The sequence below is a fragment of the Myotis daubentonii genome, chromosome 15, assembly GCF_963259705.1.
Source record: "Myotis daubentonii chromosome 15, mMyoDau2.1, whole genome shotgun sequence".
In the NCBI taxonomy this organism is placed as follows: Eukaryota; Metazoa; Chordata; class Mammalia; order Chiroptera; family Vespertilionidae; genus Myotis; species Myotis daubentonii.
This window is the reverse complement of record NC_081854.1, coordinates 46,590,879-46,614,576: the sequence shown is the minus strand read 5'-3', so window position 1 is coordinate 46,614,576 and position 23,698 is coordinate 46,590,879. Positions and strand designations below refer to the sequence as shown.

The 23,698-nt window shown below is 50.9% G+C and overlaps 1 protein-coding gene across 4 annotated transcripts; it reads left to right on the top strand.

The window, feature by feature from the left end:
* The first annotated feature begins 12 nt into the window (after positions 1-12).
* SLC9A5 (solute carrier family 9 member A5) lies at positions 13-22,462 on the top strand. Of its 4 annotated transcripts, none has more exons than XM_059667781.1 (16): positions 13-1,428; positions 5,432-5,734; positions 7,224-7,387; positions 7,581-7,659; positions 8,077-8,119; positions 8,686-8,906; positions 9,110-9,312; positions 9,541-9,630; positions 9,728-9,798; positions 10,527-10,656; positions 11,151-11,239; positions 11,400-11,526; positions 15,854-16,024; positions 16,505-16,574; positions 17,759-17,893; positions 21,089-22,462. In XM_059667781.1, the coding sequence occupies exons 1-16, from the start codon at positions 1,236-1,238 to the stop codon at positions 21,547-21,549; spliced, it is 2,550 nt and encodes an 849-aa protein (XP_059523764.1). In that variant the 5' UTR covers positions 13-1,235; the 3' UTR covers positions 21,550-22,462. The 4 variants fall into 4 exon arrangements, with proteins under 4 accessions (XP_059523764.1, XP_059523763.1, XP_059523762.1 ...); XM_059667780.1 differs by having other exon boundaries at positions 7,942-8,119; positions 16,508-16,574; XM_059667779.1 differs by having other exon boundaries at positions 7,942-8,119.
* Positions 22,463-23,698: the final 1,236 nt, after the last annotated feature.

The following is a 23,698-nucleotide window of genomic DNA, read 5'->3' as shown; positions in this document are numbered from 1 at the left end:
GGCGAGGCGGGCGGGAAAGCCCGAGCTCGCGCCCCGCCCTCGAGAGCGCGCCGGGGGCCGGAAGGCTTGTCGGGGCGCGGAGCAGTGAGGCTGCGCTCCTTGGAGGGATTGCGAGGGCCGGTGGGGAGGAAATTTCCTCAGATAGTGGCTCGCCTGGTCTCCCTCGGTTTAGGGATGAGGTGGTCCTGACTCTTTCCGTTTGGAGCAAGAAGAGAAAATAAATTCCACTCATTTTGAAGGAAGCGGTGGGATCATTTTCCTTTAGTTGCGGGGAGAAGAGGGAGCGGTGCTCCTCAGTTGTGGGGAAAGGGTGGGATGACACAGTTTGAGGAGGAAGGTAGAACATGTTCCCCTCAGTTTTGGGGAAGAAGGGGGATGGGTGCCCCTCAGCTTGAATGAGAAGTGGAGACGGCCCTCCTCAGTTTGGGACGAGAGAAGCCCAATGCCCTTCAGATTTTGGGGGGAAAGTTGGGTGGAGCCCTCTTAGTTTGCGGGGAATTGGTAGTCTGTTTTCCATAGTTTCGGGGAAGAAGATGTGTCCTCTTGTTTTATGGAAAAGGTGAGAAGGGTTCCCTATAGTTCGAAGGAAATGACGAGGAATGGTGGCCTCCTCCTCAGCCTGGAAGGAGCCTGGGGTTTTCTGGGGACGTTGGGGACAGCGCTGCTCATCACGGCTTCCTGGGAGCGCCCAGTGCGCGTGCGCAGCTCTGGTCGGGGCTGGGGACCGAGGGGGGTCCCAGGCGGCGCGGAGGGCGGCGGCTCGCTGCCCCCGGCGGTTCGCACGCGGCTACGCGGGGGCCGCGGCCTCGGTACCAGGGGGCCAGCTGCTCGCCGCCGGGTGGCACTCGCCTTGGAGACGCGCCCCTTTTGTCTGGTTCTCGCCCCCCTGGCAGACCCCTGGCCCTCCAGCGGCGGGCTCCCACCCGCCGTGGGTGGAACGCGCAGGTGACTCGGAGCGCTGTGGTCGCTCACAGCGCGAATCCGAGCCGGGAAGGTGTCGGGTAGGCGGATTGCGGGACCCGGGGGAGGGCTGCACTGGAGCCTTTCCAGAGCTGAGGCTGGTTTAGACGGGAGGAGCCGGGGAGCCTGAGTACGGACGGGACGCCCGGGACAGGAACTCAGAGAGCAGACCGGGATTGGGGGGAGCGCGTCCCACGTGCCTGTGACGCGGGGGCGGCCGGTAGGCGGCGGCGGCGGCAGCGCGGCGCCGGGAGGGCGACTAGGCAGGCGGCAGGATGCTGCGCGCCGCGCTGCCGCTGCTCGGGCTGCCCCTGGCGGGGGCGGCCGCGACTGAAGAACCCACCCAGGAGCCAGGGTCTCCGGGCGAGCCTCTCCCAGGGCTGGTGCTCTTCCGCTGGCAGTGGCACGAAGTGGAGGCCCCCTACCTGGTCGCCCTGTGGATCCTGGTGGCCAGCCTGGCCAAAATCGGTGAGTGCGTAGGTCCGGGTGCCGGCCGGCAGCGGACCCGCCCCCGGCCCCTAGTTCCCAAATCCGGGCCGGCTTCTTGCACGGGGCTGGGGCTGGGGTCGCGATTCCACGATCCGGGCTCTCACGGAGTTCCTGCGTTGCCTCTGGAGGATTTCCCTCCTCGCGTGGGAGCTCTGAGGATTTGCCTTTTCCCGGGGTTGCCCTAGCTCGCTACGTCCCCATCCCTGGACTCCTTTGCCCTCTCTGCGCCCCTCTTTCCCTTGCAGTAAGCGCTCCACCAGTCCCCAGCCACCCAGAAACCGCTGGCAGTGGTGAGGACGTGAGGGGACATTGAGGGGATGGTGTTCTTGGGGGAAACCCAGGCATCCTGGTCCCTGGAGACCAGGTCCAAGTGTCCCACTCTTTCGGGAATCTAAACTGTCACTTTCCCTCTAGTCCCCGCAAGATGTCTCCTTGTGCCTAGCTGTGGGACCCCTCCCCAGCCCTTCCAGTTCAGGTCTGCAGTCTCTTCCCACTTCAGGGCATAAGAAACTTCCATTTATTGGGCCTGACTGTGTGCTGCCAGCACTAGATGCTTCCCTACACCCGACCTCCTTCAGTCTACACAACATTGAAGGTTATGCTTCGGAATCCTTTCCTTGAATAGTGCAGCTTTTCCTAGCCCCTGTCCCCTCCTCCCGGCTTCGGAGCAGCCAGTGGTCCCTCCTCCCACCAGAGACCCTCCTCCCTTTCCCTGTTGTTCAGACTGTGCTGTGGGGGTGACTAATTATAGCTGTGTTGCTACTCGCTCCCCATCTATGCTGGCACAGTCTGTACTCCAATCTCACCAGTACATGTAGGAATCACATAGACTAGAATTTGCCCCCTCCTCCCCCAGGGACATTGCTGAGAGGAGGGAGGCTGAGCAGGAACTGAGGAACTCTCCACTCTGCTGCGGCAGCCCATTGATAATGGAAAATGGGGCCTTAAATGCCGTCGGAGAACAGGCTTTGGTGATAGGTATTGACTTGCTGGGGTTGATGCATGCTCTGGAGATGAGAATGGAATGGGGTTCCTAGAGGAGAAGAGAGGGGGGAACCAAAGGTAGTCTGTGGGACATCTATGACGGAACTTAGCTTAGGGCCTGGCAGCAAGGTGAGAGGAGCCTCAGGTTTGGGAGCCAAGAATGGGGTTTGCTGAGAAGTTTGTGAGCTGTAGGAGAGTTCCAGTCTTACTTAGGCTTATGGCAATGACTGTAGTTTCCCCCATAAATCATAGTGCTTTTCCTAGATTGGATGACACCTCCTCTGGAGGTAGGAGAAGAGAGCCTCCATTGCATCAGTGAAAAAAAAAAAAAAAGCAAGGAGGAGAAAGATAGGCAGAATGTTCTGGGATACCGCCCTCCAGCTTCATTGCTAGGAGATCCCCTCCGCCCCTTTTATTCAACAAATCTTTTTTAAAAATATGCTTTATTGTTGTTGTTTTTTTGTAAAGAGAGGAAGAGAGAGGGATAGAGAGATAGAAACATCAATGAGAGAGGAACATCATCCATCAGTTGCCTCCTGCACGCCCGCTACTGGGGGTTGAGCTTGCATGTGCCCTGACCAGAATTGAACCAGTGACCTCTTGGTTCCTGGGTTGAAGTTCAACAGCTGAGCCACACCGGCCAGGCTCAACAATCTTTATGTAGATCCCACTATGTGCCAGACACTGCCCTAGGTCCTTTGGGGGAGGGGCTCCCCAAGGGCACTGTCCTGGCATTGAATCTCACACAGGCTAACATGGAGGCCTACCCCACTACCCACCACCAAGGGATTGCATGGGGAGAGGTGTTCACTCATGGCCTCAGGGACCAACAGAAAGCCGAGAGAACTTATTTTAGAGGCAAAGGTAGGAGTGGAACTTCTCAGCAAACCCCATTCTTGACTCCCATTTCATACCACCTTCTCTTTCCCTAGAGACAGATCTGTTATTATTTTGTCCCAGAGTCATATTTATTTTTTATTTTTTAATATATTTTTATTGATTTCAGAGAGGAAGGGAGAGGGAGAGAGAGATAGAAACATCAATGATGAGAGAGAATCATTGATTGGCTGCCTCCTGCACGCCCCCCACTGGGGATCGTGCCCGAAACCTGGGCATATGCCCTGACTGGGAATCGAACCCGTGACCTCTTGGTTCCTGGGGTGATGCTCAACCGCTGAGCTACACCCGGCTGGGTCAGAGTCATATTTAATTAACATTGGAGAACCAGCTGTTTATCCAACATCCTACTAGGCACGTTCCCACTATATCATTTTATCCTCACCCTGTGTAATGGGTATTTCCCCCATATTATAGGAGAAGAAATTGAAGTTCAGATAAATAATATGCTTGAGATCACACAATTAGGAAGTGATAGAGACAGAGGAATTGGAGATCTTCTGATTGTTAAACCCAATACTTTTTAAACTGCTGAGTCCTTGGTGAGCCTTTTAATGAAAAGCACATTGGACTAGCATAGTGCTCCTAGGAGGTATAATATTCATTATGGTCTAGTTAGGGAGACAGGACACAGTAATGTAATAATAGGTAACATTTATTGAGTGCTTACTATAATGAATATAGTAAATTGTCATATTTAAAACTCACAACAGTTCTGTGAGATCATTACTGTTTTTATTCCCATTTTATTCTTGAGGAAACTGAAAGTCATAGAAGTGAAGTTATTTGCTCCACCAAAGTCACAGACCTAGTAAATACAGGAGCCAGGCTTTGGACCCAAGCAGCGTGGCTCCAGAGGCCCTGATTTTTAAAAAGAAATATATTTTATTGATTTTTTACAGAAAGGAAGGGAGAGGGATAGAGAGTTGGAAACATCCATGAGAGAGAAACATCGATCAGCTGCCTCCTGCACACCCCCTACTGGGGATGTGCCCGCAACCAAGGTACATGCCCTTGACCGGAATCCAACTGGGACTCTTCAGTCCACAGGCCGACGCCCTAGCCACTGAGCCAAACTGGTCAGGGCGAGGCCCTGATTTTTACACCTATGTTATACATAAAAGTATATTGAGTAGCATTTGCTGAGGTTCAAATAATGATGATGAATAAGGGAAATCAGAGAAAGGTGAGGTCCCCTGAAAATGAAGTGGCGAGGAGGGGGAATTCTGGAAATGGAAAAATCAAGCAATGGTCTAGGTCAGTGGTCGGCAAACTCATTAGTCAACAGAGCCAAATATCAATAGTACAACGATTGAAATTTCTTTCTTTTTTTTTTTTTAAATATATTTTATTGATTTTTACAGAGAGGAAGGGAGAGGGATAGAGAGTTAGAAACATCGATGAGAGAGAAACATCGACCAGCTGCCTCCTGCACACTCCCCACTGGGGATGTGCCCGCAACCAAGGCACATGCCCTTGACCGGAATCGAACCTGGGACCTTTCAGTCTGCAGGCCGACGCTCCATCCACTGAGCCAAACCGGTTTGGTGATTGAAATTTCTTTTGAGAGCCAAATTTTTATTTTTTTTTATTTTTTTTTATGGGTGCTGAATAATTTTTATTCTATGGAAATATATTTATTGTTGACATTTTTAAATGATAAAATGTGACATGTACTCATAAAAAAGAGTCAATAACAAGCTTTGTGTATTTCCTTTGAGAGCCAAATTTTTAAACTTAAACTATATAGGTAGGTACATTGTTATTAACTTAATTAGGGTACTCCTAAGGCTTAGGAAGAGCCACACTCAAGGGGCCAAAAAGCCGCATGTGGCTCGTGAGCCGCAGTTTGCCGACCACGGGTCTAGGTTACCATGGTAGGAGCACCAAGAAATAGACAACTTTGTAGCCTGGAAGGTTGGAGATCTAACCTGCATTTCTTTTCTCCTTCCTTGGTCCCAGGGTCAGGGGTCCTCACCTTGGATAACCTTCTAAGACTGGGAGGTTATAGGCCAGTATGTGTGTGTGTGTGTGTGTGTGTGTGTCTGTCTGTCTGTCTGTTCTGTGAGCTGAAACTTCTGGCCCTCTTCTTGCATTGCAGTGTTTCACTTGTCTCGGAAGGTGACGTCCGTGGTCCCTGAGAGCTGCCTGCTGATTTTACTGGGACTGGTGCTTGGAGGCATTGTCTTGGCTGTGGCCAAGAAAGCTGAGTACCAGCTGGAGCCAGGCACCTTCTTCCTTTTCCTTCTGCCTCCTATCGTGCTAGACTCAGGCTATTTCATGCCTAGCCGGCTGCTCTTTGACAACTTAGGTGCCATCCTCACCTATGCCGTGGTGGGCACACTCTGGAATGCCTTCACAACAGGTGCTGCCCTCTGGGGCCTGCAGCAGGCTGGACTTGTGGGTGAGTGACTCTTAAGACCTGAGCTGGCAGAGGGAGGCTTTGCCAGACTCATCACCCAGCTCTTTTCTCCTCCAGCTTTGGAGAGCCCATGTTGGCAGGAGCCATCCTGGAGAGCTCCATCTTGGGTCCCTCCCACCTGGAGTGTAAGGCATTGCTCCAGATGGGCCCTCAAGCCTTCATTTAGGTCTTTGCCAGTTGAATCTGGGCTCCTACAACATGACAGATAATCAGGGACCTGACTCCCAGCTGTGTGTGGGCTGCCGTGGATAGGAAGCCTGTGTCACCACTCTGCTGCCTCCTACCCTGTTACCATTCTGCCACTTGCCAGCCCTGTTCCCCGGAGGCACAGTTCACCATTCCTTTGAGGGCTTACCATCCTGACTCATGTTATTATTTTTAATAAATACATAGTATACATTCACAAAATGCAAGATACTACACTGGGTGTTCTCTGTACTTATCCCACGGACTCATTATAGCAGCCCTGTTGAGGTATAATTTATCCCATTTAATGGATGAAGAAATGGAGGCCCTTAAACTTATTTGATATCAGGTCTAAGATTAGCAGGAGAGGTCCATTTTAATGAGGCTCTTTGCGTTCAGGCTGTGGTGACCTGCTCCCTTCTTCCTCTCCCTTCTTTCTCATTTCCTGCAGCACCCCCCTCCCGCCCCAATTCATTCAACTCTGAATGTTGGTAATTCAGCCTTCTTCCAAGGTGCAAGGAAAAGTTTGCAATTTTCACTTGAGGACTCCAACCTGGTTTTCCTAATGGGTCAGTGAACTCCCTGAGCTGTAAGAAAGGGAGGACATGAGACCATGATATTAATAGTAATCTTAATAATAGGGTACTTTTAATGCATTAGGCACTGGCTGAATGAAGAACTTTGTGGGGAAAATACTGTTATTATTCCCAATAGATACATGAGGAAACAGGCTCACAGAGACTTGACATGTTCAAGTCTCACCTGTGGTGCCTTTCATACTATATTCAGCCCTCATAGATGGATAGCCTCTCTCCCTCCTGCTGAGAACTGGGAGGGTCACATCTCTTCGTCTGAGAACCACAGGTGTGGGAGAAAACACGCTCTTTTGTTCTCCCTAATAAAGCCAGCCAGCAGCCAGTTTCCACCTGCTGGTGGTTATGATTACTGCTGCTGCAGTGTTTATTATCAGTGCCACTTCAGCTTTTCAGGTTACATAGAGCTTTCTTAGCCGTCTCTTAGGTTGATTTTTGCAGCAGTCTTGTGAGGTAGGCACAGGAGGAGGCATGGCTAAGAGGTCATGTGACAATGACAGTGCCAGCCAGCATCACAGAGCCGGTGAGTGGCAAAACCAGGCCTTCGGCTTACGTCTCTTGGTTAGCTATCAGCCCAGGTCCTCTCTGGGTGTCCTTGTTTGAACACGGGGTGGAGTGTGGGCTTGTCACAGGGAATGCAGTAGGAGACTCAGTACATCACCAATTACTGTCCCTCATCTGTCCCTTGAAAGCCCCTAGAGTGCAGGCAGGCTTGCTGGACTTCCTGCTGTTCGGGAGCCTCATCTCAGCAGTGGACCCCGTGGCTGTGCTGGCTGTCTTTGAGGAGGTGCATGTCAACGAGACTCTCTTTATCATCGTCTTTGGCGAGTCCCTGCTCAATGATGCAGTCACCGTGGTGAGAGTGCTCAGCTGGCCGCCATTCCTGATCCCAGGGCCTCCGGCTCTGACTAGTTGGGTGTATGAGCAGGCTCAGACCCTCCCCCCACCACAGGTCCCCTGGGGAAGACATACAGTCTTAGCGCTCACCTCCTCCCAGCAGTCCCAGTTCCTGCCTTCCCCTCATTCCTGACTCTCCTTTTCTCATTCAGGTGCTGTACAAGGTCTGCAACTCCTTTGTGGAGATGGGGTCTGCCAACGTGCAGGCCACTGACTACTTGAAGGGAGTCGGTCAGTATCTCCCCACTTTCAGCTAGCACTGCCGGTCTGCCTCCCCTGGGTTGCTGCATTCCTGTCCCCACTGCATCAGGGCAGAGGAGGTTTTTCAGGCCACCTCATTCCCTTCCCTCCTTTAAGGAGAAATGGGCCCTGAGAACCTAAGAAGGAGGGTCTTTCTTGGGATCCTGCTCCCCGGGGGTGCAGTGGGCATCCTCCTCCACTCCCTGCCAGGCAGAAGTCTTGTCAGCCCAGGTTTGGTCCAGGGGTCATGCTGACAACCCACTCCTCCCCCAGCCTCCCTGTTTGTGGTCAGTCTGGGCGGGGCAGCCGTGGGCTTAGTCTTTGCCTTCCTCCTGGCCCTGACCACACGCTTCACCAAGCGGGTCCGCATCATCGAGCCACTGCTGGTCTTCCTCCTCGCCTATGCAGCCTACCTCACTGCTGAAATGGCCTCCCTCTCCGCCATTCTTGCGTGAGTCCTGGGGAACCTGCAGGCAGGCAGGTGGGAGGGGGCACTGGAGATGGTTGACCCTTATATGGACAGATGCGGGGCCCTGAGGGGTCCATCGGTTCCCCTCAGCCCTTGTGGTAGTGGGAGCCTCAAACTCCCCTTGGGAGACAATAAACCTCAGGTAATGTTCCAGGATCTGCCTCCAGAACTTCCCTGGGGACCCCAGAACCCAATCTTCCTTGCCTGAAGTGCTCTTTGGGGTGTGGCCTAAGGTGGAATTGGCTTCAAGGCCTGGTGCCACTGGCTGGGGTGGCCACAGCAGTCCCAAAGGTGCCTCAGAAAGTGTGCTATTCAGAGCATGTTTCTCCTACCTATCCCTGCAAGAGGCACTGAGCAGGAAGCCTGGAGATGTGAACCCTTATCCTAGGACCACCTCTAGCTATTCTTGGACGGTCTCCATGCCTCCTGGCCGGGAGAGTGTGACGTCCTGTGATGGGCCACACCCTCTCCTGTAGCATGTTCAGACCCCAGAACTGTGCCTCCTGCGACCCCTTCTCACTTGCCTTGTCTCTCCATTCTTCTCCCAGGGTGACTATGTGTGGCCTGGGCTGTAAGAAGTATGTGGAGGCCAACATCTCCCATAAGTCACGCACAACTGTCAAATACACAATGAAGACTCTAGCCAGCTGCGCCGAGACGGTCATCTTCATGCTGCTTGGCATCTCAGCTGTGGACTCTTCTAAGTGGGCCTGGGACTCCGGGCTGGTGCTGGGCACTCTCTTCTTCATCCTGTTCTTCCGAGCCCTCGGTATTGCTTTCCCACTCTCCTTCCTGCCCCTGCCCCAGCTCATCTCCCAATCTGAGTCCACGTCCTTGTCAATTCCTAAGCCTTCCCTTGTTGCTATCCCCGCCCAGCCCCTGTCAGACCTCAGCCCAGATACCTGGTGCCATCCACTGCCCGTGCGCTCCACTCCCAATCCCCTGCTCCTACTGGCCTCCCTCCTGCTGTAGGTGTAGTCCTGCAGACGTGGGTGCTGAATCAGTTCCGACTAGTCCCTCTGGACAAGATTGACCAGGTGGTGATGTCCTATGGGGGCCTGCGGGGGGCTGTGGCCTTCGCTCTCGTCATCCTACTGGACAAGACCAAGGTCCCTGCCAAGGACTACTTTGTGGCCACTACTATTGTGGTGGTCTTCTTCACAGTCATCGTGCAGGTGGGAGAGCCCACAAGATTGGTTGGGAGAGGGCGTGGCAGGTCCTGGGGGAGGCTTGGAGCCTTTGGGATAGGGGCTCTTCTTCCTGTTGGGGGTGGGGTACAAGGGCCTTCCTTCCCAGACCTTGAATGCATTGAGGTCAGGATACAGAAGCTGAAGCCTAATTATGGGGAGGGAAACACATCAGGGAACTAGGTAGGGCAGGGCTCACCTGCTGCCTGTCTGTAGGGCCTGACCATCAAGCCACTGGTCAAGTGGCTGAAAGTGAAGAGGAGTGAGCATCACAAACCTACCCTGAACCAGGAGCTGCATGAACACGTGGGTACCAGAACCCCATCCCTCCACCTGTCCCTCTCTCCCTTTTCCTATTTTGGGCAGAGTCCTGATCCAGTCCCCCTACCCACCCCCCTTCTAGACTTTTGACCACATTCTGGCTGCAGTGGAGGACGTTGTGGGGCACCATGGCTATCACTACTGGAGGGACAGGTGAGGGAGCTGCCCCGAGGCTCCTTCAGCAGCAGCAGCCCCACCAGCCAGGGCAGCATGGGGGATGTGCCACCCTCCTGAGAAGGGACACAGCGGGCTCAGGCTGCGTGACCTCTGCCTGAACCCCTTCAGTGGCATCCCAGTACTCTCAGGATAAGACAAGGCTCCCCAGTGAGGCCTGCCTGGCTCTGCATGGTCTGGCACCGGCTGGATTTCACCTCATTGTGCTCTGTTCTGTTCTTTGACCATCTGCCTGTTAATTACATGGATCCTGGTTCAGAACCTCAGGACCCACCATGCTTCTCCCACCCTGGCCACTGGGACATTTACACATGCAGTTCTCTCTGCTAGAACATTTCCTCGCCTCCCTTTCACCTGCTTAATCTCTGCTCATCCTTCAGATCTCACCACAGCCATCAAGTCCTTGGGGAGGCTGTCCCTGGCCTCCCTGCTAGGACAAATCCCTATCACTCTCAGTAATTATTCTTTGTAGTTCTTGTCACGGTTGCAGTTTCACAGTTATTTGTACTAACTTCAGTTAGTGGCAGGCTTTCCCATAGCACAATAACTTCCATAAGAGCAATGACTAGCTTCATGATTTTTCCTGACTGAGGCCCATACGAAGAGAGCCAGGCCAGCACTGGTAGTGCCCCTGCCCCATTTGAGGAAGGGCCAGCTGGCCGGGCCATGGGAATGGCACTCAGGGCCGGGCCTGGCATCCTCTGTAGGTGGGAGCAGTTTGACAAGAAGTACCTGAGTCAGCTGCTGATGCGGCGGTCAGCCTACCGCATCCGGGACCAGATCTGGGATGTATACTACAGACTCAACATCCGGGATGCCATCAGCTTCGTGGACCAGGTGGGTCTGCAACCTGTGGTGGGTGAGCAGGTGGCCAGGAGGGCAAGGTGGGAAGACGTGACTGACAGCAGACAGGCCCTGAGCAGGAAGTCAGGCACTCCTAGCAGACTCAATGGTCTTGTGGAGTGGCCGCTGCAGGAACCAGCCTGGCCTGATGCTGACATTCCGAGTCTGGCCGACAGCAGAGAAAGGTGGGAATCAGCTAAACTCTGGTTGACAGTTCGACCCTATCTCATCTCCAATGTGGTTCAGTGCTTATCACTAGGCTTGGGACCTTGGGTAAGTCACTTACACTCTCTGAGCCTCAGCTTCCTCAACTGTAAGAAAGTGGAACAAGAGTGCCTGTGCCACAGAGTTTTGAGGATTCATTAGGAGAAGTTGAACCTTGAGCATCAAAAGGACAGAATGTGTTAACTATTGCTATTTTTTTGTTGTTGTTACCCTCTGACACGTTCAATCTGATTGCCATCTGACCTTTCTCTTGGTCCCTCCAGGGAGGCCACGTCTTATCCTCCACCGGGCTCACGCTGCCCGCTATGCCCAGCCGACATTCTGTGGCAGAGACCTCTGTCACCAACCTGCTGTAAGTCCTGGAGCCTGTTTCCCCTTCCTCAAGCTCCTCTCCATTGGGCTCGCGCTCTGAACCACCTCTGGGAAAGTCTGTGAGCACCTCAGCTTCTGCCCGCCCCCTGGTCTGTGCCTCCGGGCCCTTCCCCAGCCTGTGTGTGCCCTGCCTCTTGCAGGAGGGAGAGTGGCAGTGGAGCGTGTCTGGATCTGCAGGTGATTGACACAGTACGTAGTGGCCGGGACCGTGAGGATGCTGTGATGCACCATCTGCTCTGTGGAAGCCTCTACAAGCCGCGCCGAAGGGTGAGAGCAGCCGGGGAGTAAGAGTTCTGAGGGGGTGAGGGTGATCTGAGGAGGCCATGGTCGCAGGCTCAAGAGATGGTTGGCACCAGCTGTGGGGAGTTATAGATGCCCAATTGAGGAGTGGGGGCTTCATCTTGTCAGTAATAACTTTCAGCTTTTCTTTTTTTGCGTAAGGGTTGGTCTGATACAAGCACTGCTTAAAGATGTCTTCTCTGGTAGCAGAATGCAGATCACATAGGAGGGGGTGAGTTGAAAGGCTGTGTGAGCCAGTTGAGAGGCTGAGTGAGTTAGCCAGGAGGCTGGAGTGCAACAGAGCTGGGTGGTGGGAGGGAGAGGAGCATAAGACTGGGTGATTGGCCCTGGAGGGGAGAAAAGGAGATCGAGAACAGAGGGCTTGCTGGGGTCAGGCACAGACAGAAGCAGGAGTGCTGAAAAAGCCTGCAGGACCAGCTTAGCACGGGGAAGGCAGACATCCATTTTAGGTAATGTGAGTTAGTCCGGTGCAGGTTGTGAAGTTTGGGGGCTAGAAAGGCCCGTCCTCGTCCTGGAGGGAACCTGTCACAGCCCCAGAAGGGGGCAGCAAGCCATTACCTTGAACTTTCCTGAAATGGGAAGCCAGCTGTTACCATTTCAGGCAGTTTTAACAGTCAAGGCTGTTTCTACCATTGAGACAGGATTGGCCTCCTTTTAACTTGCTCCCCCTGGTCCTGATTTAACTCCCCGCAGCGCTGCAGAATGTGTTTTCAAAAGGTTTCAAGGCAGTTCCCTTCCACAGGCCTTCTGCCCTGAGGCCAGCATTTCTTCTTCCTGCTGTGTCTTCTCTGGTCATAGAAACAGGCCCACAATGGAAGGTGCAATTCTAGCTGCCATTAGCTGTGGCAGGGCATGGGGCCTCTCTTACCCTTCTAGTTCTAGAACTTGCCATTCTTTTCTTGTAGCCCAGAATCCCTCCAGCTTTGGCTCACCACCCTGCAGCCCCATATTGTCCTTACAATCAGACAAACCCCAGTGTCTTCTTCAGTGGGTGTTTAACCCTATCTCATCTAATTTATTTTGTTTACTTTTAAAAAATTATATATATATATTTTAGAAAGGAAGGGAGAGGGAGAGACATGGAAACATCAATAATGAGAGAGAATCATTGATTGGCTGCCTCTTGCATACCCTTATCTACTGGGGATCAAGCTTTGACCGGGAATCGAACCATGACCTCTGGGTTCATAGGCCAATGCTCAACACTGAGACATGCCTGCTGGTCTTGTTTACTTTTTTCTAATGGAAAATTTCATTCATCCACAAAACTAGAGAGAATAAAATCACTCATTTATCTATCACCCAGATCCAGTAATTATCAATGCATTATTTAATCTTTTTTTTTTTTATTGCTTAAAGTATTACAAAGGGTATTACATATGTATCCATTTTATCCCCCCGCCCTAGACAGTCCCCTAGCCTCCCCTGTCCCCCAGTGTCTTCATTATTTAATCTTATATTCTGGACCACCACACCCCACCCACACTTTGTCGCAAAGCAAATTCCATCATATCATATCATATCATATCATATCATATCATATCATAATCATCTCTAAATATTTCAGTATGTATCTAGGTGCAAGAACTCTTAAAAAACACATAACATACTACCATTATCACTTATAATAGTTAACAATAATTCCTTCTCACATCAAATATCCAGTGTTCCTGAATAACTTTTTCCAGATGGTTTGTTTAAATCAGGATCCAAATAAAGTCCACACATTACATTTGGTAAATTTGTCTCTTTATTTTAAAAAAAAATCTATAATATTTCCTTCTTCTTCCTTTTATCCCCTTGTTATTTATTGATTGAAGAAACTAGATACTTTGTCTCAGAGAATTTTCCATTTTACAGATTTTGCTGATTATATTTCAGTGGTGGTTTTTAATTTGTTTCTCCCTTCTCTATGCTTCCTGGTAGTTAAGTCTAGAGGTGTCATATTCCAGGAACATTCAATAAGTATGCTATGTGTTTCTTACCTATCACATCAGGATGTACATAATGATTGGTTGTCTATGGATGTGTGTGTGTGTAAGATTGGTCAGTGGGGTCTGTCCAACCTGTTCTTGCGTAATTTAAAAAAAGAAACTGGAGTAAGTTTGTGCTTATCCCTGTTAAATGTCATCTTATTTGATTTAGCCCACCATTCCATCGTTTGGACCCCATGTCTGCCACCAAATATCCGCTCAGATTCACATCTTATGAAAATTTGCTAAGCCTGTTAACCCTGTATTCATCCAAGTCAACATAAAAATGTTGAACAGGATAGAGCTGAGGACAGAGCCCTGTGGCATCCTACTAAAGACTTTCCTCCAAACTGACATGGACCAAGCATTTTTGGGGTATGGTTACTCAACCAGTTTTGAATCCGCTTAGTTATACCATAACATAATACATAATTCCTCATGTTCTCCACAGAAATATCATCAAGGAGAGACAGGAGTGTCTAGTATGCAGTTAAAAATGCAAGATTATAGTTTAAGAGAGAGATAAGGGCTGCAGATAGATTTGGAAGCAGTCTTTATCACAGGTTTCCTCACCTGGCTACATCAGAATCCCCTGGGGAGCTTGCTGGAATACACATTCCTGACTTCACCTCCTGCAGATTCTGATTCTGTAGTATGAAATGCAATGAAGAAGCTGTGTGTTTAAATTTAAAAAAAAATATATATATATATAATTAATTTTAGAGAGGAAGGGAGAGAGAAATAGAAACATCAGTGATGAAAATCATTGATTGGCTGCCTCTTGCGTACCCCTACTGGGGATTGAGCTCACAACCTGGGCATGTGCCCTGACCAGGAATCGAACCATGACTTCCTGGTTCATAGGTCGAACCTTAATCACTGAGCCATACTGGCCAGGCAAGAATCTCTGTGTTTAATACCTCCCCCTGGTGATTCAAATGCAGCTAGTCTGATGGCTGCTGTTAACCACAGATCTCTTTCCCTGGCCTAACTGAAGCTGAAGGAATGGATACGTTTGCTGGGGAGAGTATTTAGAAGGGACATAGGAAGGCCAAGGACAACACTGTTAGGAATGCACATGGAGGAAAAAAGGGGGGGGGGCAGCAAAGGAGGAGAGAGAAGGAACCCTTGGAGCAGCAGCTGGTGTCCTGGACGCCTGGGGCAGAAGTGGGACTGGATGCTGCACAGAGGTCAGGCCAGCGCTTAACTAGGGGCCATGGCACTAGTGACCAGGTAGAAGGTAGCACTGGGGAGTTGCAGACCCTGAAGTTGTATTTCTGGTATTTAAGGGAATAATGGGTATGAGGGAAAGTGTCAATCAAAGTACAAAAGTCTTGGCAGCAAGTGGGAGGCAGTGGAGTCAATGGAAAAGTTTTTTTCAAGGAGGTAAGGGGGCAGTGGTGAGGGAGGGATTGAAGAAGCAGGAGGGGAGAAATAGGAGCAGGGAACTGATGGAGGCAGCAAGGAGTGAGCTGAGCAAAGCGGTGGCTGGGTGGGAGAGCAAGGACCCCTCCCTTTACCCGGAGAGAGGGGCACCTCTGGGTGAGTATGTAGAGGAGGGCAGATGGGAGACTTGCCGGGAGCTCTTAGAATTGGTTCAGGGAAGCAGGAAATGTGAGGTATAGGAAAGGGGACAGACTGGGAGGCAAGGCAAGATGATCTGGAACATGGTGGAAGTACTTGGGAGATTACCACTAGAGAATGAAAAGACTGCCAGAGCCAAGGGCAGAGTTGGGGGCAGTCTGAGGCGAGTGTGTAGTGGGTTTTTATGAGAAGGAGTTGGAAGGAGCAGTTGATGGGATTAGTCCTGAACTGGGCACAGGTGGTTGTTGGACTGAGAGGGTTCGGGGTGTCAGGAGAGAGAGATATGGGAGTTCAAAGTGCTGCCTGAGGTATCACGGAGAAGGTTGTAGAAATGGCCAGCTGGAGAGTTCCACCTGGAGAGAGAATCCTGTGTAGCCAGAAGGGGGCGTGTGAGCCAGGCAAGTGGACAGGTTCATAACTGGAGGTGCAAAGCAAGAAGTGTCCCCCATGGTCTCATGGGAACCCCCTGCTTCTGGTCACTTTAAATCAGAGAGAATTGGGGAAGGGCAGTAATGGAGAGGGGAAACCAGATTTGGGGGAATAGGTTCTGGGGTAAAGGAAAGTTTTCCCCCAGTGAACTGAAGATACAGACTGGCTGGATTCCTATTATATTTTTTTGTTTTGGTCTTGAAAAACCGGGCTGGCAGGGCCTCTGGTGACCATGGGGCTGTGGCCTGGGATTCCTGTGGGAGGCCAAGGCACCCAGCCTCATGGCAGGGTGGGGCTGTCATTGCCAGTACAAAGCCAGCTGCAGCCGCCACTTCATCCTGGACGACGCGCAGGAGCGGCAGGACAAGGAGGTCTTCCAGCAGAACATGAAGCGGCGGCTGGAGTCCTTCAAGTCCACCAAGCACAACATCTGCTTCGCCAAGAGCAAGCCACGACCCCGCAAGGCTGGCTGCAAGAAGGCACGTGCTGGGACCTCTGTTTGGGGCTGGAGACTGACGGCATGCAGTTTTGAGCCCCATAAGTGTTGGAGTCCAGCCCAGGGAGACCCTTAGTTGGATAACACTCAGGGACTTAGTGGCAGAAGCAGTCTGGGATCCCTTTTGCATCTTCCTGGAGCCCCCAAATGGCAAGGTGAGGCCTTCAGAGGGAGATCAACCCCTTGGCCATGCAGTCACCTGCTGGGAGGCAGCAGGACTTCCTACCAGAAATGAAATGAGCAGGAGAAAGGCAGATTCCTTGGAGGGGGCAACTCCATAAGCCCCTAATTCAGCCCAGACTGGGGTATGGGTTACTCAGACTCCACATGTGCCTGGGGGGCCCAGGGATGGTGGAACCACTGGGATTGACACAGATTCCATCCCCTGCTATGTCAGGAAGACAACAGGGTTGGGGCTGGAGCCAGGACCAGAGGCTTAGGGTTTTTTTTTCTTGCTTCTTAGAAGAATGGTGTGGCTAACACTGCAGCTACAAATGGGAAATCTCCTGGAGACCTGGGCTTTCGGGACACAGGCAAGCAGGGAGTTGGGGGAGAGGGAGGCGAAGGATGGGAGGGGTAGGGAAAGGGCAGGGACCCATCAGCCAGAATCCCAGAGGATCTACTCTGTGCTGTATTCAGTGCCAGAGCTGGGGTGCTTCCCTTCAGGCACGAGATGGGCACACTTGATTTTAAAGCTGGATGTGTTCAAAGCAGTTATTAGACTACTAGAAGCCTGGTGCACGGGATTCGTGCACTGGTGGGGTCCCTCGGCCTGGCCTGCGGGGATCAGTCTAAAACCGGCTCTGACATTCCCCGAGGGGTCCCAGATTCCAAGAGGGTGCAGGCCAGGCCAAGGGACCCCACTGGTGCATGATCAGGGCCAGGGAAGGACTGTGGGAGGGCTCCAGGGCATGTCCAGCCCCGGCTTGCCCAGTCCCCGATCGGGGTGATTGGGGCAAACAGGGCAGTCTCTCCCAGTCCTGATCAGGCCAATCTCGGCCAGCAGGCTAGGGAGGGACTGCGGGAGGTTGGTCCGCCAGGAAGGGACCTCGGAAGGGCTCCAGAGCATGTCTGGCCTGTCTCGCCCAGTCCTGATCGGCCAGACCCCAGCAGCAAGCTAACCTACCAGTCGGAGCATCTGCCCCCCAGGTGGTCAGTGCGCATCATAGTGACTGGTCGAATGGTTGAATGAACGGTCGGACACTTAGCATATTAGGCTTTCATTACATAGGACTCATGACAGGGGGTATCTGATAGCTAACCACGATTACAGGCCCTGAGGACTTGGAAAAGGTGTCATGGAGAAGGGGAGAGCTTGGTCTGAGCCTTGAAGGGTGGGGGACCCTGGGGCCCAGTGTCCCATCTGCAAAACCAGGATGAGCTGAACAATGATGGGCCTTCTAGCTCTCCAAATGCTCATGTTTTCAATTGATGGGATCTGGGGCCGAGAGGAGAAGATGGGAAAGCTAGAAAGTGTGACTTCCCTGATGGCTTCCTCTGAGGACTCTGCTTGCCCAGTTTGCCTCCTTGGGATCTGTAGCTCCACTTCCCTTCCTTGCAAGCACCCACCCCTAGACCAGTGCTGAAGCAGCCAGAGGAGAAGCAGGTGCCTCTGCCAGCTGTGGGCTCTGCTTGGGTGGAGAAGGAACTGGCTTGTGCAGTACCAAGAGGCAGGTGCTGGGCTGGCCATCCCGACTCAGCTCTTGTCCCTCTCCAGCTGCTGTGATCTTAACTGTGGAGTCTGAGGAGGAGGAGGAGGAGAGCGACAGTTCTGAGACGGAGAAGGATGACGAGGGGATCATCTTTGTGGCTCGGGCCACCAGTGAGGTTCTGCAAGAGGGCAAGGTCTCAGGTAAGGGCATCCTCCCTGCTTCTCTCTCCTCTGGAGCAAGCTGAGCTGTGCAGTTGGCCTCTCCCTTTTCACTCACGGTCTCTACCCCAGACAACTCCCTTTCCCCATTCACTCATTTATTCACCAACCAGCATTTACTGAGCATCGCCTTTATATCAGACACCTGACGGACATGATTTGATTCAACCCTCACAACGACCAAGATGGGGACACAGCTCAGAGAACCAGAACTTGGGACTTGTCCAGTATCCCACAGTAGGTCCAGAATTTGACTCCAAAGCCCACAGCCTTTTCACTGCCAGGCTGCCTCCCTTTATAGTCTGGGGAGGAACATGAGGTGAGAAGCTAATATCTGGCTCTGTTGTGACCCATACTCAGCACACCTGCCCTCAGGTAGAGCCCCTGTTGAGGGTGGCAGCCTTTCTGGAGGTAGGAGCCTGAATTCATAGAAATGGGATTATTGTGGCTAAAAAACACTATTTTCTTGTTTCCGTATGTGGAGAACTAACCCACTCATAAATATCACTGCCAGTTGGCTCAAGCACCCTCAAGTGTCTTTAAAAAAATTTTTATTATAGAAAATTTCAAAATACACATTAGATAAAATGGTGAAATGAACTCCCATTGATCTGTTACCCAGCTTTAAGAATTACCTACTTCTAACCAATCTTATTTCATCTATATCATCATTATTCACTGGATTCTTTTAAAAAATATATATGTATTTTTAATTGATTTCATAGAGAGGAAGGGAGAGGGGGAGAGAGATAGAAACATCAATGATGAGAGAGAATCATTGATCGGCTGTCTCCTGCATGCCCCACACTGGGGATCAAGCCTGCAACCCGGGCATGTGCCCTGACCAGGAATTGAACTATGACCTCCTGGTTCATGGGTTGACGTTCAACCATTGAGCCATACTGGATGGGCTCAATGGGTTCTTTTGAAGCAAATCTCCAATATCATATCACTTCGTCAATAAACACTCGAGCATATATCTCTAAAAGATGAGGATTCTTCTTTAAAGATACAACCATAATACAATGATCAAATTTTAAATCGTGGTTGTCAAATATCCAGTCAATGTTCAAAATTCCCTGATTGTCTTAATATTTGTTTTTTTACAGATTTCTTCAAATAAAAATCCAGACAAGGCCCACATACTGCATTTAGTCGAAAAGCCTTTTTTAACGTTTAGCAATGGTTCTCAAGGGGGGTGGTGGTGGAGGGGTTTTTGCCTTTAGAAGACATTTGGCAATGTCTGGAGAGATTTTGGGTTGTGATAACTGGAGGGGTGTACTTGCATTGAGTGGGCAGAGGCCAGGGGTGGTGCTAAACATCCAGCAATGCACAGGCCAGCCCCCACAACAGAGAAGGATCTGGGCCAACAGGTCAGGGTGTCAAGTTTTTATAGGTTCCCCCAAACTCTGCCACCTACCTTTTCCCCCCTTGCAAAGTATTTATTGAAATAATCTGGTTATTTTGTTCCATAGTCTTTCCTTGTCGGGATTTTGCTAATTGCATCCCCAAAGTGTCATTTAGTATCTTTCACTGTCCCTTATATTTCCTTTACTTATTTTTATTGGTAAAAATCTTTAAAAACAAAAGGAATTATTTCATTCAATGAGTGGTTCCTGGCCACCCTTTGACCCCTTCTTCCTATATGTTCTCCCGCAACTTCTCTAACTTTGTGTATCTAGAGTCTAGACTCTGTCTCATTTTCTCAGCTATCTTATATTTCCTCTAAACTGGTAATTACATCTAGATCAGATTTCAGTTTTAAATTTTTGGTAAAAATATTTTATAGGTGGTATTGGTGTACTTCCTATTGCAACACATCAGGAACATACCGTCCAGTAGTCTTTTTGTGAAGTGAACATTGACCACTGGGTTCAGATGCTGTTACCCTGAACCCTCCATTATCAAGTTCCCCGTCAGCTTTTCATCGACTGGTCTTAGCAGCCACGGATGATCACGACCAGCTCCAACATTTCACTGGGGGTTGCACAATGGTGATATGCTACATTTATTTTTTTGGGGGGTCTGTATTATTAAGCAACTTCCTCTCATCAATTACTTAGTTACTTTGTGATATAGTTCATACAGGAAAGGATGGATAAATGCTTGATTTGTTCCCTTTTGTTTATCAGTTTTCAGACCATGAGTTAGTTCCCTAGTGTCCAAAGGTGAACACTGCCTTTTTGTTGTTTTAATTTCACTATGGTTGTTAAAGTTTACTATTTCAGGTCTCTCCAGGGAGGCAGTTTTAATTTCAATCACAGCATCAGTACATTTTGTAATATACTCAATCTAGTCTAGTTTATTGGGCTGCTCAGGACTTTACCAATGAGCAGACACATATTGATCTGCAGGGCATTGTACTTGACATCGGCCAGAGAGCTTCTCTTTCCCAGGTTTCCTCTTTCAGAACCTCAGACTCCCTGTCCTACAGGGGCTGAGCCTTCCATCCTGGCTGCCAGCATTCTGGGATTTTCAGCTCATGTCCTCTGTGCTCTGGCACGGCTTTAGTCTGCTATTAGGTTTGTATGAGCTCACACTCCTGGGCTCTGTCCCACCAGAGGGCTGTGGTGGGTGCTCAGACAGGGCTCCCAGCAGCAAAGCCTGTGGCTGGAGCCCTGAGATCTTCCTCACCCTCGCTGCCATCTCACCTTGGGATGGGGCTTGGCAGGAGACTGCTAGTCGGGTGAGAGCTGATTACTGATGGGGCTTTTTTCCTGCCTGGCTCATGCTTTCTCTTGCTTTAGTTACTTTCATTTTTCAAAGGGTATTTTTTGAGCAACTACTATGTGCTCAGCCCTGTGCTAGGTGCTGGGGATACAGTGAAGAGTAAAAACCAGCTGTGGAGCTTCCCTTCAGCAAGGCATTCATCAAATGATCACACAAGTGGACGTAATATGGCAACTGTGGAATGAATTTATTTTTATTTTATTTATTTTTTTATCATTAGTTAAGGTATTACAAATGTGTCCTCATCCCCCCCATTAACCCCCAACCTCCCCCCCCCCCCCGCACCGCACACTCATGCTCCCATCCCCCTGTTGTCCATGTCCATTGGTTTGGCTTATATACATGTATACAAGTCCTTCGGTTGGTGGAATGAATTTATTGATGAAAATGTAGAGTTGAGAATTCCATTGTGTTGGTACCGAGTGTGTGTGTATTCTCTGTTCCCAGGGAGCCTTGAGGTGTGTCCGAGTCCACGTATCATCCCCCCGTCTCCAACCTGTGCAGAGAAGGAGCTACCCTGGAAGAGTGGGCAGGGGGACCTGGTGGTCTACGTATCCTCGGAAACCACCAAGATTGTGCCCGTGGACATGCAGAAGGGCTGGAACCAGAGCATCTCATCATTGGAGAGCCTGGCATCCCCGTCCTGCACCCAGGCCCCAACTGTGACGCGTCTGCCTCCCTGCCCGCTGGCTGCTGAAGAGCCCCAGGCCCCTCTTGACCCGCGCCCTAGCTTCGCCTTTCCCCCGAGCCTGGCCAAGGCTGGCCGCTCTCGCAGTGAGAGCAGCGCTGACATCCCCCGGCAACAGGAGCTGCAGCCCCTCATGCAACATGAGGACCAATCCCATCTTAGCCCAGGCACTGCCAGCTCTCACTGGTGCATCCAGTTCAACAGAGGAGGCCGGCTGTAGCCCAGGGACTCGAGGGGGAGCAGGAGGCTGGAGTCCCTGTGGGAAGTCTCCGCACAAAGGGCAGAGGAGCCCACTCAGCCTGACATTTAGAGGGGCCTGGACTGAAGTAGCAACTGGGCTCCTTAAGGGCAGGTCAGAAGGGTCTCCTGGGCTGGTCCTTAAAGGGGCCCTTTTCACCACCACTGCTGCTTCTAACGCCTGCCACCTCCCCTTTTGGTGAGACCCTAACCCTGGCTCAAGACCCAGTCCAGAGCTAGGGACTGGGCCCAGAGTCTTGGATTGCTGATGTCCCTTCCCGGGAGGGTCTTTCTGGGGGCACTTTAGGCAGTTTCCTGCCCCCAGTGCAAGGGCATCATTCCTCAGTGGACACTGGCCATTCCTGCCCTCCATCCCCTCCTTAGCACCAGCTCAAGGACAGTGGCAATGAGGTTCCTCAAGGGGCTGGTCCTCAGAGGGCTTGGGTTGGAGGTGGAGCAGGTCTCAACCTCGGGCTTTGCTGCCCTGTTACATCAGCTACCTATAACCAATTTTTTTTAGGGCATTGGGAATCTGTCTTCACTTCTTGCTTTATCTCCTTCCGTTTGCTGCCAGTTATTGGGGTGATAGCTCCTCCTTTTCCAGGACTAAGGCCACGGAGCTGGGCCAGGCTTCAGGTTAGGGCTGCTGTTTAGCCAGGGTCACTCTGAGGCTCTGCTGCTCTGTGTCCAACTCTGGACCTTTCAGGTCCTTGGCTCTGGTTTTCTAAGGAAGGGAGACACTGACTACTTTGACATTTCCCAAACAGGAATGGAGCCAGGGCCACTGCTCCACTGCTCTGGGGGCTGACAGGGTGGCAGGTGACTTTCCTGGGGTTAGCACCTGCCCTGTGTTTTATACCTTGAACCGAAGCTACATTAAACGTCCCTCAGGTGGATGGGTGTCCCGTGTCCATGTGTCTGGGGGGTCTAGGGGCATGGGGTGACAACAAGGACATTTAGTGAGGGAAATGGCAACTTCCAGCTGCCTGCCCCAGGGCTTCTGGGCTAGAGATTGGAGGGGGATCCTGGGAAGGACTGTTAGGCCTTCAGGCCTTCCCTCCCTCCTCTCCTGTACCTTCCCAGTATTGTCCCCTTTCAGGGGCCTGCAGCGGCAGTCCAAGATCACTATGGGCACAGGGTCACAGAACTGGGAGTCCACAAAATGGTGAAGGCCAGCAGAAGAGGCCCCAGAGGTCAGGTGCCATGGTGTCCAAGGATGCAGCCTCCACACGACCGATGAGCCTTCCTTGAAAACGTGAAGGCAGGTGCAGGACAAATGAACAGCAGTGCTCTGCACATGGTGGGTGGGAGGGCAATCTCAAGGGAGCTGGCTACTGTGAGTGTTTTTGATGCAAATCGGGTAGTGTGGGCTCCAGAAACATCTAGGGAGAGACATTCCTGGTAACAGCAGTTCCAGATTCAACTTCCTTAAAGGGGAATTGTGTCTGAAGGACTTTTAAAAATTACATCTATCTTGCTCTGGTCAGTGTGGCTCAGTTGGTTCAGTGTTGTTCTGTGCACCAAAAGGTCCCGGTTTGATTCTGGGTCACATACCCAGGTTGCAGGTTCCATTCCTGGTTGGGATGTATGCAGGAGGCAACTGAGTGATGTTTCTCACATTGGTCTCTCTCTCTCTCTCTCTCTCTCTCTCTCTCTCTCTCTCTCTCCTTCTCCTTTCCCCTCTCTCTAAAATTAATAAAGAACATTAAACAATACATCTATCTTTACTAAGATATAACATGCAAACCTTAAAATTCACCCATTCAGAGGTTTTTAATATATCGAGTTGTGCAACACCACAATCTAAGTTTAGAACATTTTCATCATTCCCAAAAGTTACTCCTTATCCCTGGCTCAGCCCTAGGTAATCACTAACCCACTTTCTGTCTCTAAAGATCTGAAGGACTTGACACACTGCCAAGGTTACAAATAGAGTCACTTTTTCTGTTAGGCTTGGGGAAAGTGGGAAGAAAAGAGTGATGCAAGCTTTGCACTCAAGTTGTTTACAGATGGCAGTGATAAGGCCTAGCAGTTAACAGTCCCAGCTGTCATCTTTTTTTAAAAAAATATATTTTATTGATTTTTTACGGAGAGGAAGGGAGAGGGATAGAGAGTTAGAAACATCGATGAGA

What these genes read in the sequence shown, in the direction of transcription:
- SLC9A5 (XM_059667779.1), top strand. Translation starts at nt 1,236, where the DNA reads ATGCTGCGCGCCGCGCTGCCGCTGCTCGGGCTGCCCCTGGCGGGGGCG. An exon ending in TCTTCACAGTCATCGTGCAG is followed by an intron (nt 9,313 to 9,540) that starts GTGGGAGAGCCC and finishes GCCTGTCTGTAG; the next exon opens with GGCCTGACCATCAAGCCACT. An exon ending in ACCAGGAGCTGCATGAACAC is followed by an intron (nt 9,631 to 9,727) that starts GTGGGTACCAGA and finishes CCCCCCTTCTAG; the next exon opens with ACTTTTGACCACATTCTGGC.